General features: G+C 37.8%; 1 protein-coding gene across 1 annotated transcript; it reads left to right on the top strand.

Annotated features, from left to right (window-relative positions):
* Positions 1–214: 214 nt before the first annotated feature.
* LOC140337868 (mucin-2-like) lies at positions 215–15965 on the top strand. Its single transcript, XM_072421720.1, has 10 exons — positions 215–562; positions 658–771; positions 2294–2473; positions 4836–5075; positions 6807–6963; positions 9654–9779; positions 11422–11566; positions 12550–12593; positions 14907–15053; positions 15758–15965. The coding sequence occupies exons 1-10, from the start codon at positions 425–427 to the stop codon at positions 15763–15765; spliced, it is 1299 nt and encodes a 432-aa protein (XP_072277821.1). The 5' UTR covers positions 215–424; the 3' UTR covers positions 15766–15965.
* The last annotated feature ends 4487 nt before the right edge of the window (positions 15966–20452 follow it).

The following is a 20452-nucleotide window of genomic DNA, read 5'->3' as shown; positions in this document are numbered from 1 at the left end:
TGCCTTATCATCGGGGAAACACGGTATGCAGGATAAACCCTAACAACAAACTTCTTTAATGTACATCTTTAGAGTTTATAGTATGTTATAGAGGTTTTTTTTTTCTAAAATTTTACAGGAGAACACTGTCTTAAAATTTTATTGAGGGATTTAGGCTGACACAATAATAGATACCAAAATATACATAAAAAGAATGAATAAACATATAAAGCGTGCAATGACAGAGCGCACTAAGCTATAGAATAGAATAAAAGAAAGTGGAGGGTTTTCTTTAAAAAAGAGAAAATGCTATCCATTAATTTTTGGAAGTATGGAAACAACCTAAATGTTTAGAGAACCATGTATAGGTGAACGGTGGACACTAGCAAGTATAGGAGAACACAGTTTCTCTTTGACTAACATATGCTATTAACATTTCAACAGCATGTGCAGAAATAGGACTTGGGTATGTGACAGCCAATCAAAAAATGCAGTATGTACTATGTATGGAGAAGGACATTTTATTACATTTGATAACAAGTACTTCACAACCAATGGAAACTGCCGGTATACTTTGGTTCAGGTATTGTGTAACCTTTATATGTAACAAATGTCATATTATTTCCTACATCTTTCATTAGGCATTCCTTATGTTTACTGTAGTTTACATTCTCATAGGACTACTGTTACATTAATAATCTAAAGAAAGGAAATTTTAAAATTATCACAGAAACTATACCATGTGGGACAACAGGAGCTTCCTGTTCAGTGGCCATTACAGTTTTTCTAGGGGTAAGTAATTTTTTACATCATACTGTAAACCTAATAACACTTGGGTTTAATTACAATACACTTTTGTACTCTTATTCCAATGATTTTAGTTCCAAATGTAAATGTAAACCAGATTATCTTGAATTCGTTCTGGAGGAATTTTCACTTTTTAGACCATTACATGTTACATAGGAGATGTTAAGGAAAACAGGTTGCTCACTTAGCCTCATGAAATTTTTCCTTCTAAGGAAATGTTTACTGAGCTTAGTGAATGCAGTGAATCTTTGCTAACCCTAACCACCCAATTTATGCAAGCAATCATATTTTTTTTATTTTTTGTACGCAATTGGGTATCTTTTGCAAAGTAAATTTTAACTACATTTAATAATCTAAGTAAAATTCCCTTAAATGGTGATATTTCACTTATTGCTTTTATAAATGAAAAGGCTAATTTAGTAAACAAGCCATAGTAATTGTTTTTTAAATTCAAATGTAGCTTGCTGTTTTGAACTTTACAAAAAAATATATTACTTTTTAATAGTGTGCTTAAGGTTTTCAGGAATTTATTTTAATAATCATTCAAAATTACTAAAACAATATATTGAAAGTATCAATAGTAGCTCTCGTTCATAAACATAATAAAAGAAAGGTCTACCAAAATGTAAGGTCATTCTTGAGGTATAGGTGCCTATTGGTAGCCTACTGTATTTATGAGGGAATGTAAACGGTTAAACTTTTCTGACATTATTTATGACCTTTTCCCTGCCCTTCTGATACAAAAGGAAAATTCATGTTACTATATTCTTGGTAATTCAAAATACATTTAAAAAATTGTGATTTAGATTATGAGGAAGATGATGACCTTATTGCAACAGACATGCAGCTTTGAGCCTCTAGTGCGGACGTATACCCTCCAATGTACCATTAGGTCATAATAAAGAGATTTTCCACAATTATAAAAAGGCTGTCTTAGGTTGGTGAGATGTAGATCTGACTATGTGAAAGATATGATAAGTTTACAGGGGACACAACATGATTAGATTGTCAACTATTATCATTTCTTCTACATGGTCAGATCCACATCTCACCAACCTAGGACAGCCTTATAATCCTAAACTTCAGAATGGAATATGTATGAAAATATAACTACATATATATGTAAATTCATATATACCACCTACTGATGGTTTATTCATCTTTAGATAACCATTTCAGTTTTATATACATACCTGCATACCCCAACATGAAAAATATAAATACCATACGTTTGATATAATGTTTGTTCAACTATATTAATACATCCTCTCTTACTATATACTATTTGTCAGAAAGCTCTACTCGTCTTCTTTCCCTCGTTTCAGATTTTACTCTCACCTAGTCTTTTGCTTGAATATGTTTATACAGTATAACTAAGGGCTGGCAAATCTTTGTTAAGACAAACAGAGGAAAATTTGCTCTAGAATTTCTACATGTAATATAATAAATCAATAAATTAGAAATTTTCTATTCTAGCAAACAAAAATAATATCTTCTCTTTTTTTAGGTTCATAAACTAATTCTCACAGATGGACAAATAGATGTTCTTGAGAGATCTGGTAACGTTAATATACCTTTTATAACTCGAAAAATGGGTATATATCTAGTCATAGAGACCAAAATTGGACTTGTTTTAGTATGGGACCGGAAGACAAGTGTTTTTATCCATCTTAACATACATTATAAGGTAATCTGTAAGGCCAAAAGATGTGAAAATATAAATATATATATATATACTGCTAATAACACTATAAATGTTAGGCTGAAGTGTTGGATAAACAGGCTGGTAAAAACACAGCGGCAAGTGATAGGAAAAGCCCTAATATCCTGGACCACTTATGACAAATGATTAATATAAATGCTTAGATTTTGGCACATGGGTCTAGTTAGTTGTTACATCTAACATTGATCTCTAACTTTACTCCAAACTGTTTTACCCTTTCACATTGTCTATATATTACTGTCTGTGTTTTTTGTCATTGTCTAGTGATTTGACCCCTGCTTATTAAGCTCTGCATCATTACTCTGTCCAATTTCTGGAAAGCTTGTTTACTTATTAGAAAGAGTTTGCACCTGTGAGTTTATGACCACCCCATTTGGGGCACCAGAGAATCAGTGTATGGACATAAAATGTAATTTAATGGTGGTTGCTAAAGGTAAACAGTATGGAGCAATAATTATAGAGACTAGGCTTGTGCCTTTGTATCTTTTCAACATGATACTAAAGAGACATATTTTGTCATTTGCCAGTTAATCCAGATCATTTGATATTAAATGACTGCAGCAAGACAGATCTTGGCAGCCTATCCAAAAACACTATGCAGCTAATAGCCACACCACACTCATCTCCTTTTGTTATTGGCCCGAAGGCCTTTTTTTTACATCAATTTAAAACTGTTTAAATGTATAACATTAATAAACTTCATTAAAACCATAACATAAATAAATACCAAAATAGACCATAAATTAACATTTTACCCTAATAAACATGATACAAGAATTAACCATTTAACTCCTTATTGGTTGCTGGTCCATGTAGGCACACAATTAAACGGGTGGTCTGCTTTACCAAATAAGTTTGTGTATGATTGCTCCCAGCTGCCAAACCTCCCAGTTTAGGAATTACATACCTTACTTTAACCACAGACCACCACCACGAATGAAAACCACAATCCACCAAAGCCATGGACTCCACACCAAAGATGGGTCCCTAATCCACCGTAACATTACAACAAAAGAACCATCACCCTGAGGACCTCAACCTCTTACTAACAACCAACCCCCACCAACTTTACATAACTAAATAAACCAAAAAAGGGTGGGGGGTCGGTAAACTTTCTTTTTACCCTCTCTAAGATACGGGCCTCCAACTTCCTGTTCCTGTCCTTTTGAACCACTTGATCCACCTCTGCCTCCCCTATACCTCACCTTTAGCTAACTTCTGAAACGTAACATTAACCCTTTCCTGACCTGTTCCCTGCCTGCTCAGTCATGCCGGCCTTTCCTCTGTGCTCCTTTTCTCGCTCACTCCAGGCCTGACTTTGCTGTAAAGGACTCCTAAACAACACCGATTAATTTTGCAGCCCAAATTTATAAGGAAATGTGGTGAACTGAAGCTGCAATATCACAATAAGATGTCTCATAGTCAGAAAATGCAGTAAAGTATAAACATAAAGATCTTATCAGTGTTTTCCCCCAAGATTCACTAAACTTTCGCCCAAAATGTACCCAATTTCACATAGGATTTTGTTAGAAAATGACTGGGTTATTCTTGAGTAAAAGCACTGATAAAAAAATCCCTAAGAATATGTGTAGGTGAGGCTTTAATGCTGTATATGCAAGTTGAAGACCCCTAAAATCTAACACCCTGGTAATATACTCCGTTTACTACACATAATGACCCGTGATAATATATTAGAAGTCTTACATTTATTGTATATTAGCAACATTCTCTGAAGACACTTCCACTATCTAAAACAAGCTTACATGTACATGCTTGTAGTAGTCTCTCAACCTTTTTGTTTTCACAGATTGTTTATTTTAATAGAAAAAGCTCTTAATCCCCCACATAATTCTATTGTCCTAATACTATCATAAGCAGCCTCGTTGCTCAATGGGAAAGTGCAGACATTTTGAAGGTGCAAGCAATCTCACAATCATAAAGCTTGTCTTTCTTAAGATTTAGGTATGACAAAGGATTTTGATATGCAAGTGGTGTGTGCAAATCTAAGAATTTAACTCCTGCTGCAGTTTTTTTTTAAACTGGTGAAATACAACCTCAGCATGGAATCTGTAGGTGGTGCTGTCATCAAACCCAGCCTGAAAACAGGTCTCCTTTTTATTATGTACAGGATTAGTCCGCAGTAAATCCACCTTATGAGGATACAGACATAGGTAACAGGTAAAAAATAGGTGTGGTTATGAATTGCTGAAATGATTAGAATTTTATCTTTATAAAGTTTGTTATACAAGTAATCACTGATGTGCCTAATGAAGTTTAAACTTATCCAAGTGTAATACTTTTGATTATTATTTTACTTCCAACACAGGGGAAGGTGTGTGGTCTTTGTGGAAACTTTGATGGAAACAGTGAAAATGATTTTACAACAAGAAGTCGGTGTTTGGTGGAAGATGTGAAAGAGTTTAGAGATAGCTGGAGGACATCTGAAGACTGTCCAGAGGTGTACCTAACCAAGGAACCATGTGCTGTCCACCCATATAGAATTCCCTGGGCACAGATGATGTGCCATATTATCATCAGTGAGGTGTTTGAAAAATGTCATGAAGAGGTATCAGCCTAAAGTGTTCATACATAACATTGTTTAATTCACTCAAAGTGAATTCAAGGATCAGTGTGTTTAAGGGAATTTTATATTTAAAAAAACAAGTAAATGAGTTGGGTTATATTTCTCCAAAATCACAGAGGCAATTTACTATATTTGTTTAAAAAAATATATAAAATATAGTCTAAAAGAACTAATTTTATAGCAAATTAACTCTAACTAGAAAAAGATTCAGAGATGAAACTTGGGGTCACACTGAAAATTCCACACTGTTCCTGATGTTTCCTATGCAGTGGAGTGTTCCTTGCATAAAGCCACAAAGATTATTCCAAGATAGGAGAGAGAGACCTGTCACATAACCTGACTTCTTTTGCTCTTGACCATTTTGAAATGTCTTTTCCTTGCCTCTACAAGTCTTAGAATTAGAAAATATATTTGTGAAGCATGTGAAGCACTTTTTTTCAATATCCTAAAGAATATACATATATGTTAACAAGAATCAGACCTATTACCAAAAAAATAGTGTTGGTGTAATACGCCTGGGCACACAAATCACAACCAACTCCAGGGTATACTTTCAACAAACTTTATTCCGTAATCCAGGTACAGGCGGAGGTTGAAGCACAAAAGATCAATCCAATAAGTGAGGTACAAAGGATGAGGCAGAAGGCGTAGTCAGGGACAACCCGTAGCCAGGACAGGCAGAGTTCATGCAAGGTCAATATTCAGACCGGGTCGCTGCTGGTAATTAGTCCGAGCTGATGACAAGACACAGGGAAAGACAACAGAGGTCAAAAAGGTAATCCAACATTCAATACACCCAAGCACCTTGTAACACAGAGGCTATAATGGGCAAGGCTGCTAATGACAGGGTCTCATTAAATAGGCAATCGGATTGGAGGAACATACTGAATAATAAATCCCCTGCGGCGGATTTGGCCACAGGGAATTGTAACTATACATGCCTGGCCCTGCGGCATCGCGGCTGCCTCACCCCAAGGGGTGAGTGCGTGCCTCTTACAGCAAGACCCCTGGGCTGTGCTGTACTGTGCATGCCTACAGGAATCCTGAGGGCACACACAGCAATGTGCATGTCTCCAAGAATGCTGGGGATGCCGTTCCGCCGAACATTAGTTCACACCTGGGACAGATCCCTCTGCAAGTGAAAGAAGACACACTGCAAGCAAAGCAGCAGCAGCTCTGGCCACGCCGCCTGCTGCAGTGGTCTTCTCCACGCTGCCCACGATCCCTGGAGTCGCAGCGAGGGAGGGCGTCGCTCTATATCCACTTTCTCAATTCAGCTCAGTTTTAGCTGTCTCTGCAAATACATCTTGATTAGGATGTTCATGCTTCAACCTAAATGCTCACAATAAAATCCCACCACAATATAAAGCAAATTCTGTCCCTTTCAAACCAGATGCAGATTTGCCTATTTCCCATGTAGACAACACAATTTTCAATACCCACTTTATATACATATATTTATTTGACACTACATATATTTCAGTGTTGGATTCTAATCTTTGCTTATAAGATTTTTTAGCTGTCAGAGAATAATGTTGCTAGCGTTGCCCGTGAACAATTCAACACAACAGGAGATAGGTAAGGTATGCCCTGGTATGGTCTATAAAGGATAGGTGAGGGGATTCAAACTCAAAAAACTATATAATTAATACTTGCTCACAACTAAGAAGGGGTTTCTAAAAGAAGTTTCACTTTTAATGTCTTGTGTTCCAGGTAGACCCTTTAAGATTTTATGAAGCTTGCATCAGAGATACATGTGCATGTGACACTGGAGGGGATTGCAACTGTTTTTGCACAGCTATTGCAGCCTATGCACAAGCATGTAGTGAAGCATGTGTGTGTGTACACTGGAGATCTCCAACTGTTTGCCGTGAGTAGAGCTGTAAGAAAACTGGTTGACCCAATTATTTCATGTTTATTGTAATACATGCATTAAAATAATAGTAATAGCTTTTTCTGGCAGGGTTATATTTGCATGGGCTACAGAGGCTAACATTGCTTTCTGTTTAATTTATGTTGTAGCATGACAAGATTTAGGTAGAGTTTACTTTCATTGCCATCCATTTTTTGTTTTGACTCCTATGTGCCTAACCTAATAACTTAGAAATGTACAACTGTATCCTATGTTATGAAAAATAGGCTGGACAATTGTAAATTTTGCATGAACCCTGTTCAGATCTCATATTAGATGATTCTGAGTGTATATCTTAACCTGTACCTATATCTAGAGTGGTGAAAGCATAAAACCCAATTCAGATTTTACAGAGAGGCCCGTAGCTGTTAGTAACTTGGCGCAGGGCCTACATGACAGGATGCTAGGCCTAGCCCAGCAGTGTTAAGGGTTAATTTAAATGTAGTAATGCTAGAGGGGGCTGTGCTAGTATGGAGCCTGGGGTGGGAGAGATTAAGAATAGGACCACTTAATAGGGGCCAGATGGTAGGGGGAGGCCCTCTTTTGGAGGAAAAAGTTTGTCAGGACGCAGGTAGGGAGAGGAAGTTTTTTCAGGGCCTTTTGGCCCCGCTTAGGAGGCAGTGGCTTCACGTGTGAAGCCTGGCCGCAAGCTAGAGTAGATGGGGTGTTGGAAGGAGGGGGGTTGCTGTGAACCCCCCCTCGGTTAAGTTAGCAAAGTTGCGACCTCTGAGGGGCAGGCCTGCGGTGTACCTGGGCCTGAACCCCCTTTTTCAGAGGGCTCAGTGCCTACCTGGGAGCCCCTTCAGGGACCCTCCTAGCAGGCTAGGGAGGAATCCCTTTCCGTGTCCGACCTCTGGGGAAGGAGCTGCAACTGCCAGGAGGTGGCCAGGACCATTTTTGGACTGGCGCCTGTTTATTGGAACAGTTCAACACAGCTGGGAGTATGATGATTACCATGGTGGGCCATTTCTGCAGCAAGGAGTGGAGGAAGACTAACTGGCATGCTGGAATTCAACAAGCTCGGCAAATGTGGAGGTAGCGCTTAGGTGTGAGGTTTTTCACATGAGTGCTGTGGCGGTTGGGGTCTTGGAAGGCAAGGATCAAGTGCATTGGAAAAGTTGTGGATTTTGGCACAGGGATCCTCTTTGGTGGGGTATCCCCCTTTATGGTGAACAGATGATTATGGCTTCTGAGGCAGTGCTGGGCGGCTAGGGGCCAAGGTGGAGATGTTGGAAGAGGTAAATTCCTGTTGGGTGCAGATTTTGTCTTCTGAGACCTGCAGCCTGGTTGATTGGGTGCATACCAGGGAGTTTGGAGTTTGATAACATTATGTATATTGCTGTTATTGTTATGTATTATTAAAAGGGGAGAATTAGGTGGTTGGTTAATTAAGTTATATCAAATGTAATATGTTGCTGTTATATTATCTTGGTTTAATAAAAATTATAATAATAATAGAGTGTTATGTTATATTAATGTATGCTTGCATATCAAAAATGTAAAATTTATTTATTTATTGGTCATTTATTTATTATTGGATATTTGTTTGTTAATTATTTAAATACTTAATTTGTTTAATGGAGGTTAAATAAACCACCGCTTGCCAGCCAAATAAAATCCAAGATTGGTGTTTGGGTATTTAATGGTGGGGAGTGGTTGGTAAGCAGGTGGGGGTCGGGGGGAGGTGGATGTTCTGATGGTGGTGCAAAAGGATGGACTAGAGGGTCCGAGCTACCCTGGTCATGACCACTAGTGCTCTGTTGAAGAGATTTTCTGTAAACTTACATTTTTTTTCAACTTGAAAAGGAATGCAAGAACTTCTGTCAGAACTTGATGTTGATATGGAATGTTGATATTTGCTTCCCTGTTGCAGATTTTTCCAGTAAAGGTTGTATTGGTATAAACAAACTCCAGGCTGGTATTGTAACCAGACGATTGTTTACAAGTTTATAGCAGCTGTTGACTTTTTTGGTACTTGTGATCCAAGGCCATTTTATCATTTTCATGGGCCTTTGCTTTTGCAGTCCACCTTTTCTCAGGATGCCTGTGACAATCCATTTGATTATCTCCCCTCTGTCCTGCCCTGCTCTGTAATGTCATGTCCCCCTGTTCAAGTACAATCTGTACCCAAATCTCTTCTAAAAAAGGGAAAAAGATTTAAAAAGTAAATAGGAAAACCTGCCAAAAAATTAAAAGCAGCTCCCATTCCATCCCTGTACCTACTTATGTAAAAAAACTTGTGCTATGTGCACAAATACAAACAAAGTCAAACTGGCAACATATCAGGTATCAATGAGCATCCCAAGGTAAAAGCAAAAATTCTATGACCAAAAACTCTTCAATAATTAAATTAATGACTGGTAATGTTTTTTTTAAATATCACCTGTTAGCAATTTTGGGTATTAAAATTGTATGCTGTTTCATGGGCATGAACCACCTCATATTTTGAGGAAAAAAAAGAGATTATATTGTGTTCCTGTGTTTTACAAGTCATTTGAATCAATTTCAAAATGACACTACCTCATCTAAATACTGCTAAGGTAAAATATATGTATTACATTTTTGGTTTTAGATTTAGATACACTATCTGTAGGAAAATAGACTGAAAAGTAATATATATAATATGTATATATATTTTTTCACCTCAGCTCTGTTCTGTGAGGCGTACAATGAAAACAATTGCCAATGGCACTACAAGGCTTGTGGTGCTACTTGCCTAAAAACTTGCCGAAATCCTAGTGGAATCTGTGAGTCCAATCTCAAAGGCTTAGAAGGTGAGATATCTTATTGTATGATCTCATGATATTTTAAAAACCTTTTGTACCAAAAAACATTGCCTGTAGACTACCGGTCACAAGTTTTGCCATTTTTAAACAAATACCTAAAAACCTTTTTGTGTGTTACAACTGTGTTGTTCCTCAAAGAATTTTAAAGAGTTTGTTTTCAGATTGTGACTACTTGGACACCTATTGTGTGGGATTAGCATCAAACACACTCCATGAATAAAGATATTCCAAGAACTCTTTCCAATTTTTTTTACTCCAAAACATAAAATAATCAGTGTTTCCAATAAATTTGCCAGCTCCGGACTGTGCCTGCGCGGGGAACTGGGTGTCACTCAAAGGGGAAGAAACTTCCCATTTAGTGACATCATGATGCCAGATCCCTCTCACTCTCCCATCGCAGGTCTGATCCTGCAATGGGAGAGTAGGCGGGTTGTGTCCAGAGAGACAACCCGCCCACTTCCCTGAGCCTGTACGTACGGGGGACATGGTTTGCGGCTCTGGCCGGTGCATCCCCCCAGTGGGGTCCTTCTCCTGACCCTGTTCTGGGGTGCACCGGCCAAAGCAACGGACCACCAAAATTTTCCCACTGCTGCTCTAACACACACTTTCAGAGTCATTGTTCCGGCGGACCTGATCTTTAACTTTTTCCTTGGCTCTCACAGACTTTGCACAGCTTTCTATTTTACAGGCCTCAACCACCATTTCTGCCTGAGTCTAAATCCACACTACCTTTTATTTGTACGTGGCAGGTGCTTTCTGGCCTTCCAAAATTTCTGCTGTGAAAGAAGAATAGAGTGTTTGGCCCACCAATTCCTTCAAAGGCACTAATGGCCTAGATCTGAAAATATGCAGCACCTCAATTAATCACAGCCTTATCCAGGCCTTTTTTCCCCTTTCCAGGTGAAATTAAGGAAAACCTCTTAAATTACCTTCAAATACAGTCCTGCACGACTGACTATGCTACACTAGACCAATAAATACTTTTAACACTCATTAAAAGATAGACAAGAAAGGGTTTAAAGACTTTGCAGGTTTTGATTGCTGTCTGTGTACCTGTACAGAATATTGCAGTAATAACACACAACAAGCTATAGTAACTTTTTCTTTTGGTTTCTGTTTTTCTAAAGGGGAGGCTAGAATCTCTAGAAAAATAAGCCATAATTTCCTGTCCTATTGGCAGCGTTATCACTCCAAATTCTTTGTTTAAATTACATTTTTATAAAAAAAATTGTGACGTATATTAAGCTTGTACATTTACCAGGCTGTAAATACAGGAATCTGCTTACCATGTTCCATCTTGAATCTTTATTCATCCTATCAGTTGATGGTGAATTAGTTACACTTTATTCATATGTTGTACATAAAAAAGGTGAAATAAACATGATTTTTACAGAGCCACTTTCATAATAATCTGGTCACAACTTTAAATAATCTCACGCATTTTCTCCAAACTATTAATTATCACTTTTATCAATAGTAAATGTTCCTATTTAAAATGCTTACAACTACTTCATTCCATTATTTGTCTTGCTTTTTAGGTACAGTACAGTGCATGCATATTATTTGGTATATATGATGTTACAGTTCAGTTTAATTGCTCCTTATATGTGTTATATCGGATTTGTTGCAGGATGTTATCCTAAATGTCCAACAGAAAGACCCTATTTTAATGAGGATGAAATGCAATGTGTGGCTGAATGTGGCTGTGTCGACAATGACAATAGCTATTACAAACTGGGAGAAAATATTGAATCCTGTAATGCCTGTGAAAAATGGTACTTTTTTTTAGTCTTTTTTTCATGTAATTCAATTATATCAATGATTTCCTTTATATAGTAGCCCATGCATAGAGGCACTTCTTCTGTAGCTATCCATATCACCCTCCTGCTTCGAAGTAGGAAATGCCAAATAAAAAATTGCCTGTTGAAAGAAGTTTATACAGTAGAACCTCAGTTATCCAGCACCCACAGGGAATGGCTGATTCTGTGTAGTTTCCGGTTAACTGAGGTTACTATAAACCAAGGTTTCTCAGCCATTAAGCACTAGACTTGGATGATTTGACCTCTAGTGCTAAATGGCTGAGTGACTGAGAAAAGGGAAACCCTGATGACGCTTGAGCCATCATAAGGGTTTCCCTTTTCTAAGCCAATCACGGAGCAGAGCAATCACCGAAGCTCTGCTCTCCGGAACCCAGATAACCGGAAAACTCAGACAACCGGCACCCGACAGCTCCACTCCTCCGATTGCTCTAAAAGCCCTAGCTGAGCTATGGTATGTATTCTTGGATGCAGAATACATGCCACAGCTCTGCTAGGGTTGCAGGAGCGATCAGGAAAGCAGAGCTGTCGGGTGCCGGTTATCTGAGTTCTATAGAACTACCGGGGTTCTATTGTATATGGGGTGCTGCTTGGGCTGAAAGGACACTCTATTATCTATGACACCAGAAAAAATTAGGAGAGAAGAATTGGGAAATAATGGCTGTTGCTATATGAAATAAATGATGGCTGATGTTAGTATATAGAAGACCTATTTACTTCTGACCCCTTTACCGTGTACATTGGGCTGTACATTATTTTCACTCCGGACCCCTGGATCAAGTACATTGCATACACCTGACCTCTGTTTAAATGTATCAATTCTACTACTTCTAAAGGTAACGGAAAAAGAATTGAATGAATTGAAAAGAAATGAATTCATTATGTTTCTTTTTTTAGTTTTGCTGCTGTTCTAAGTCTATTTATATCATTTTGTCTTTTAGTACTTGCACAAAAGAAGGAATTCAGTGTCATTATGACTTAAGTGGTATGTCGTTCTCACAATATTCATATTCACATATGAGTAATATATACTGCACAACATCAATTTTCTTGCCTTGCCTTATTGTGCTTGTAAAATTATTTTTCATTAAATACAAAACTTAAACATTCTGTAAGAATTAAAATTGGGTAAAAATTATCAATATTTTTTTAGCCCTCATTTAAGAAATTTTTTCAGTGGTCACAAGACCAAGTTCTTCCCCAAGCTCTGAAGGCTGAGGGTACAGTCTCTGAATGCTGCACTGTGGTGTCAGCAGTATCAAAAATAATGGATGGGCATTGTTATGACATTTTGTACACTGCGGGAGGTAGCCTAAGGGGTAACATGGCAATAAAAAAAATTGAAAGTATCCTTCAGTCTTTATTATCATGATTATACAGGAAGAACAGGCTGCAGGAATTCAAATGTTTTTAGGTTACTAAAGACAGTCCATTCTCAAAACCAATTATTCAAATTATGATAGAATCTAATAGATCCATGAAAGAAAGGGTTTGGAAGTTGGAATGTCATACCTGCATTGATTTTTACCCTTTTTGTTTAAAACATTTCCATTTATTAAAATGTGCAGACCACCTCTTACTCTTAGGGGGATCCGCAGTGATGACTGGGGGAGCTCACAGAATCACAGCCTCTACCCCAACGACTTAGGTACCACACCTCTCATTCTCCATCCTTATTCCAAGTGCCACAAATACCAAATCTTGGGTGTGGGTTTAATGGTCTAAGTGACCGTTTATTAACAAATTATGAAAACGACATTGTAACATATAAACTAGCCCAACATAAAGCCCAAATTACCATTAACTTTGTTGAAAAACTTTTACAACCAATATTCCCCCACCACTAGGGAGTTTTACAGGTCCTTGAAACATTAAAACCATCGCCAATTTTTAATTTTGGGGTCTGCTACTATCTTCATCTAACTGTTCTCAGTTGCCGCTCACAAACTTTTCAATATGGATGGGGAATGGCTGGTTTTGACTGCCAAAAAATTTTGTTAAAATTGCTTAATGTTTAACGGTACTGTATGGCAAACCCCACCGAAGTCTATGTAAATAAATATATTGTTATTTGTTTCTGCCCATTTGTAGGGTTATTATCCAAACTAGGGAATGGGAAACTGCACACTGCCATGGGGGACAATACCAAACATGAAATAAGATTTTTTCTTAATACAGAATTGTCAACTTCCCCAACACCAGCAAGAGGAATCTTCTTCCCTAGTTCGCAGGGCTATTCTCTGCATGACATTTTTTTCAATAGTGCAGTGATAACTCACACCAAGTGCCTTTTTAAAAAAGGCTGAACTCCTCCTGTCAACCCAGAACAGTGTATGCTCCATTGCTAATGTGAAGTTTTACTGTCTGACTGACTAATTTATTCTTACGGAGTAGTGTATGGCTGTTAATATTTGCATAAATATTGCACATATACTGTATCTATAACTCATTTATATGCAAATTTTAACATTTGTGATTAGTTTTTATTTTAGCTAACTGCGATTAGTTTTTAAAACAATTGTATTGGTGTACACAGTGAATGCAAAAACACTTTAATGTATTTCAAAACTAAAAAGATAAGAGTTCAGCAGATTGTACATTGAACACATACATAAACATTAGACAAAAACAAATTATTGTAGTTCTGCATCTTTAAAAACATGTTAAAAAGTCTTTTTATTAAACTAGCATTTCCCCCAGTGAATATCAATTCAAAAGATTGTCACACTGCTTCGACAAGGTTATTCTACCAAATTCTTCTGGCATTTACTCCATTTTTTATGCAAGCAGCTTTTGAGTTTATTTTGGCAAATTAAACATTTCCAATGATAATGTCATTCAAGTGTCTTATGTACACCAAAGGATACTATCATATTCATGTTTTGGACAAATTGTGGTACTTTTTAGAAGTCTTTAATCATCTGCCAACAATTGCTGTCAATGGTGCTAAAGCTGTGTATTAAAACATTCTGAGCACCACAGATAGGGATTGCTTGCATTTTGTACATGATGAATATCCCCCTCCCCATATTATCAATAATTAACATGGGACTCCATTCAACATTGTATTTTTCCTGTGTATTTATCCATGCAAAGATGTATTTGAACAGCTTTAATTTCATCTTAAAATTTATTTTACTAAATTATGGTAATAAATTTACTTTGTATCAGATATTAGACTGTTCCATAAGATAGCACAATAAGACAAATAACTTTATAGTTAGCAATTTAAACTCTAAAAGATATGTATCACATTTGTTTACCTGATATAATGGTATATTCATGCATTACCTTTCAGCATGTAACTGTGAATATCAAGGGCAAAAGATGAAAATTGGAGAAATTGCCCGTTTGGAGGAAAGTCCCAATGGCTGTCAAATTGTGAAGTGTGAAATTAATGGAACAGTAACACTTCCATGTTACCTAACTGAGAAAACTCACAAAGGTATAGTCTTTAGAAATTAAATTAAATTAAAAGCAGTAGAAGGATTTTAATCTGCTAACAGGAAATGAAAAGACACGAGAGATCTTGGCTGCTTGGATAGTTGCACAGCTAAAACCCAACAGAGCTACACAATTTTTTTTATTTGTGAAGTTTAACTACGAAAGATGATACATATAGTTTACACTAAACAACACAACTGCTTAAAAATGTGTTTTGTAAAATGTTGGGCCTAATTGGGCTTTATATAACTTGAACTAAACAAGCAGCCTGCAAAGTGTTAAGTGTTGTGGGTTCTTGGAGTCTTAAGTTGCTTCCTAGTCATTGGTCCTGATTTATTTGATTTATCAGACCCAATGACTTACTCAGTCAAGAAGCCTTGACCTGGATGTTCTGGTACATTCTGTCCTTACATGTTATCTGATATTATGTTATGTTGGTATTAAACAATATGTGACTGCCTGGCTGGTTGAGTCAGCTACTACACTTTCCTTGGCTTTATTTAAAAAGATAAGGCCTGTTGTTTATTCTATTTTTTTTTCAGTGTATATGTGGCATGTCCAGCAATACTGTGTGTCACCCACCCAGCTGTATTATTTAAATTACATCCAGTAAATCAGATCAAAGCCCAGATCTTTACAGCTTCTATATAGCTTACCATAAAGAAAGCCAAAAAATAATTTACAATTGCAATTATTACATTACAGAGCCATGAAGATATTCATTATGCACAATCAATCCCAACTGATGTCTTAGTTGATGGACAGTGTCACAGTGGTGGACAATTGGTTAAAAAAAAGGCCGAATTTGCAAATAGAGCACCATATTTTGATTAACCTTTCGGAATCATTTCTGTATTTGTCTAGAGGGAAGATGGACGTTTAATAGAAAATATTTCTCTATACCTAAATAAAGATTGTCAAACAAATATTTTGATAACGTGTCCTATTTACTTTGTTACGTCAAATAAACTTTTTTTAGGATTGTTCTCATAGCCTTGCAGAAATTTTGAACTGCTTCTGATGGCTCCCCAGAATAGATCTTTTGCAGCCCCTGTAATGACATCACAGGGAACACGTAAAAGTATACAGTAGTAGAAGAGGGATGTTTGAGGGTACTTTAACCTCCTGGGCAGTTCATTTCTGTCTGGATTTATATATCTATAAGCAGGTACATTGTGTTCCATGAAAATTTATTTTTCATTGTAGGCCTGTAATTCTTAGACATAACTCACGTAAATGCGTCCAATATTTATTAAATGTAATAAATTTAATAATAAACTTTAAATAAAAAACACAAAAAGTTGGTTAAAACAAGGGTGCATAAATAAATAAAAATACTAAAAACCTGTAATATAACTGTACAGTAGCAAATATATATATATTTATATATATATATATAATGATTACTTTGTATTGGAAAAAATACAGTTATTTTGTATTGAATCTGATACAAAATAATATAAAATTCCCGCTCCGTCACCGTGAACTCCCAGGGAACGTCAGAACACTTGCCGGGGGACAAATGGGACAAAGAGGACACGACCAGAGGATGGCAGGACACTGGAGGACGCTGATGACACCAGGTGAGTCTTTATTTTTAATTTTTTTAGCTACCCCAAGTGTGGCTCGGGGTTACCGCTATCAGCTCTGTTTTTTTTTTTTTTTTAACCCCAATCCACACTCGGGGTTACCACTCAGAAGGTTAAGGTGCTAACTAGAGTTCAGCTTTAAAAACAGGCAGAGGGCTTCCATGGCCATTAGAAAGGCTGTTTCAGGTAGAAGCACAGAAATTGTGATGTTAGATACAGCTGGTACTATCAGCTCTGTAATACCATTATCACTCTGTGGCCTGTGTGTAGCTTGGCATGCAATTAAATCCCCCAATATTCCAAATAAATCTGAGAGCTTTATTGTAAACAGGATTAAATGGACAAGAAAACAAATCATACCCCCTAAACACAAGTTATATTACAAATAAAATGAGCTGTTGATCAATGTAACAAGCACATGAATTACTCCAAATCCCACCAGCAATGCTTGGATTAAAAGAAGAAAGATGCAGTTTTCCACTGAACATAGTGGCTGCAATTCAGCAAATGGTCATTTTCACATCTCCTTGATAATCATCTAGGCTTCCATAGACACTACCATTTCTCATGGGAGGTATAAAGACATGGTAAAGCCAAACACACCTAAACAGATTCATTTATTGATATAAGGTTGCGTATACCTCACAAATGTCTCTGATTTCAAACCTTTCAGAACCAATTTGTGCTCCTCAGCTGTTCTCTTTTGTGGTAGATAAAAACACCTGTAATTGTATTATAGAAATATTAAAAAGTGCTATTTTGCATTAACCTCTCACCCAGCCTCCAAATAGTTTTTTTATATGTAAATTTTATTAAAGTTTTTAGAAATATCATGTATAAAGAAGACATAGAAAAGGGAAGTAGTAACATGTCAAACATAAGAGAATACAGTAAATAGGACATCAGTGTTACCGTATGAGATGAGCCGCATACAATTTAGAGGCCTTCTAAGACCGAGGCAACATACACATACCGTGGCAACAGCATAATTAATTAACATCAATATTAACTGCTTCGATAGTAAAGCATATAATTACCAGTGTCTTACTGTTTTAGCTCTATAAGAGGTCCAATGTGTTACGCTTGGGGAGACAGGACCACTAGGGCGTGCTATGGCTTGCACGAAGGTGGTGTGAGCCCTGACAAGGGCCAAGGCGCAGAATCTAATCAGTAACCAGGTCCTCTCCAGAGCCTCTGATGGTGAGGATGTTGCTATGCTAGCTACTGCCAGGTTGCGGTCCTTGGGCACACCAGGGTGGGCAGGATGAAACATGGTACCAAATCACAAGGCTAAAGATTAGTCAAGGATGGCCGAGGTCGAGGCAGGCAGCAAGCAAGAGAGAACAGGTCACAAGCCAGGGGTCAAATACCAGGGATCCAGGAGACAGACACCAGTGATACTGGGGCCACCGCGGACACAGGGAACACAGGAAACACTGAAAGCAACAAGAGGCACAGGTGGCACAGGGATATCCACAGACAGACAGGCACACTGGAACAGCACAGCGAAGTTGGCTGGGAACCAACAGACTGGACAAAGGGGTTAACACAAGAGCTGGATAGAGGAAGCACTGAATTGGCCAACAGGTGTACAGGAACTAGCTCAACAGTACTAGGGGCTTGGCATCTACTGGGGGTGGCAGGCAGTCTAGCTATAAGAGAAGCTGGAGCAGTGGTGGCACTTCCTTCCCTGCACCAGAGATTCTAGGACATTCAATCCCTAAGTCCATAAGGCCAAGAACTTTGGCAAATCCACCGGTTGCCTCAACGTGGAAGACGTTCTCCATCCTTGTGTGCAGTGAGGCTGAATAGGAATCCCCAATAGAAAGGCTATTATCTCGTAGTAAGGTGAGAAGAGGCTGAAGAATGCGGCGTTGCTGCAGGGTAATTCAGGACAGGTCTAGGCACCCGATTTACTCAATCAAATTTATTGACTCCGCAGCAGAAGAAGGTCTGTTGCTTGGGTTGCTTCAGGAAGGCCCTCATTCTAATGTTAGAACAGCGACTTCTATTGTCAAGGTCCTCCAAATGACGCTTGAATTCACACATTACCGCAAATTGAGAGGCAACATGCTCCTGAAGTTGTGCAATCATCCCCTTAGCCACCTGGAGCTCAGTGACTACTGATTCCACGCACCATTCCATGGTGCCAGATCTGCTGTACCATCTTTGAGTATGCTGCCAAGGTCACCTTTCCCGTGGTGAACAAGCCAGCTCTGTGCTGAGGGATCTGGTGGTGCACGTGTCACAGCACCTTTAAGTTCACATTGGTGGTGTCGGTTGTCCATCAATGCAGGAATAAATGCCTCCAGTAGAGCTCCACTATGCTGTGGCCATTCAGCATGACGTCCGAGCTAGGCCCCCTCCCCAAATTGTTTTTTAGGCTGTTAAAAAGAGAAATGTAATTGCTGTTTAACCATTAAAGAATAAATATGTTTTGTTTAGGCTGAAAAATGGAGGTGTGGCAGGGTTCGTCATCTGTCAACAAATTTTAGGCAAAAAAGTGTCATTCTTCCATATTTCCAAAAGTTAGAAGATAGGGATAGTGCAGTTCGGCCACTAGGAGGAGCCCCAAGATAACTTATTGAATTACCCATAATAAATGTACCCTGCAGAAAGGCATAACACTAACAATGAATCTTCCATGTGAGGGAATTAGACAGGATTTAGAACATTTTTCTGATACAGCCTTGTTGCTTGCCAGGTTCATTTAATGCACTACTCCTGTTGTTCTACATGTGAGTGCAGGAGGTTCTTTGCAGCTTGTGGTCTCCCTTTCATTGTAAAATAAAGTGCCCAGAACCCCTTATTTTCTTGGTAAGGTAAACATTGGCTAGTCATTATAGTGCACAGTATTCCATTGACTGGTCATTGTCGGGGCATTTCTAGTCTTGACAAGCACCAGCCGGTAGGAACAGTGTTTTATGTGATCCTTAAAAAACAGTGAATGTTTATATTTGGCGAAAGATCCTAGTCGTATATTGAGAATTCATCAAACAGACCTTGAAATGAACAAGGCAAATTCAAACACCACTACTGATACATTTTCTGTACTTTAATGCTTTATTTGTGAATTTTCAAAAAAAAGTGCCTTTAAATTCTGCCATGTGGAAACATGTCTAGCGCATTTCTATTTCCAATATATATCACTTCCATCTGCAAATTCCCAGTGTTCTTTGTGTCACTGGAAAACCTAATATCATAGGGAGGCAACCTCATAAGCCATATATTAGTCAGTAATGGGGAGTTCAGTTTCCACTTACCTGGTTCCCTGGAGGCAAAAAGGTGGTTGCTTTTAGGTGTACTGGCTTTAGGTGTCCACAAAATGTAAATAAACATACCACTCATAATACATTTGTCAGACCATTGTCAGACTAGAAAAAGAAAAAGCATCATTGTTCACTGCCCATCACTTCCCACCACTGTCACAATTTGCCGGGGAACTCAGAAGAAGGATTTCTCCTGACAACATTGCCTATATTTTGCTCCTGATGTATTTACCAATATTTGATCTACTAAGTCTCAATATGAACAGTGACATCATATGGAATTTTATAGTACCTGGGCAACCATGCCAAGTGCAGGAATGCTGAGAGTGTTTAAGTTAAGTTAGTATTCACTCAAGAGCAATTTTAATGTTAAAAATATTAAAAAAACCCAATATTTATACTTTAAAAAAGCACAAAGCATTGCTTTCACAAGAACAAGGAGCCTTCCCTACATGACAGGATTCTTTACCCATGTCTTCATGTTTTCATGCATCTGGAAAATTTTGAATTTATTTAAACAGACATCTGGGCTTTAAGCTGAT

The sequence above is a fragment of the Pyxicephalus adspersus genome, chromosome 9 (assembly GCF_032062135.1).
Source record: "Pyxicephalus adspersus chromosome 9, UCB_Pads_2.0, whole genome shotgun sequence".
Taxonomy (NCBI): domain Eukaryota; kingdom Metazoa; phylum Chordata; class Amphibia; order Anura; family Pyxicephalidae; genus Pyxicephalus; species Pyxicephalus adspersus.
This window is presented reverse-complemented; position numbering and strand designations above follow the sequence as displayed.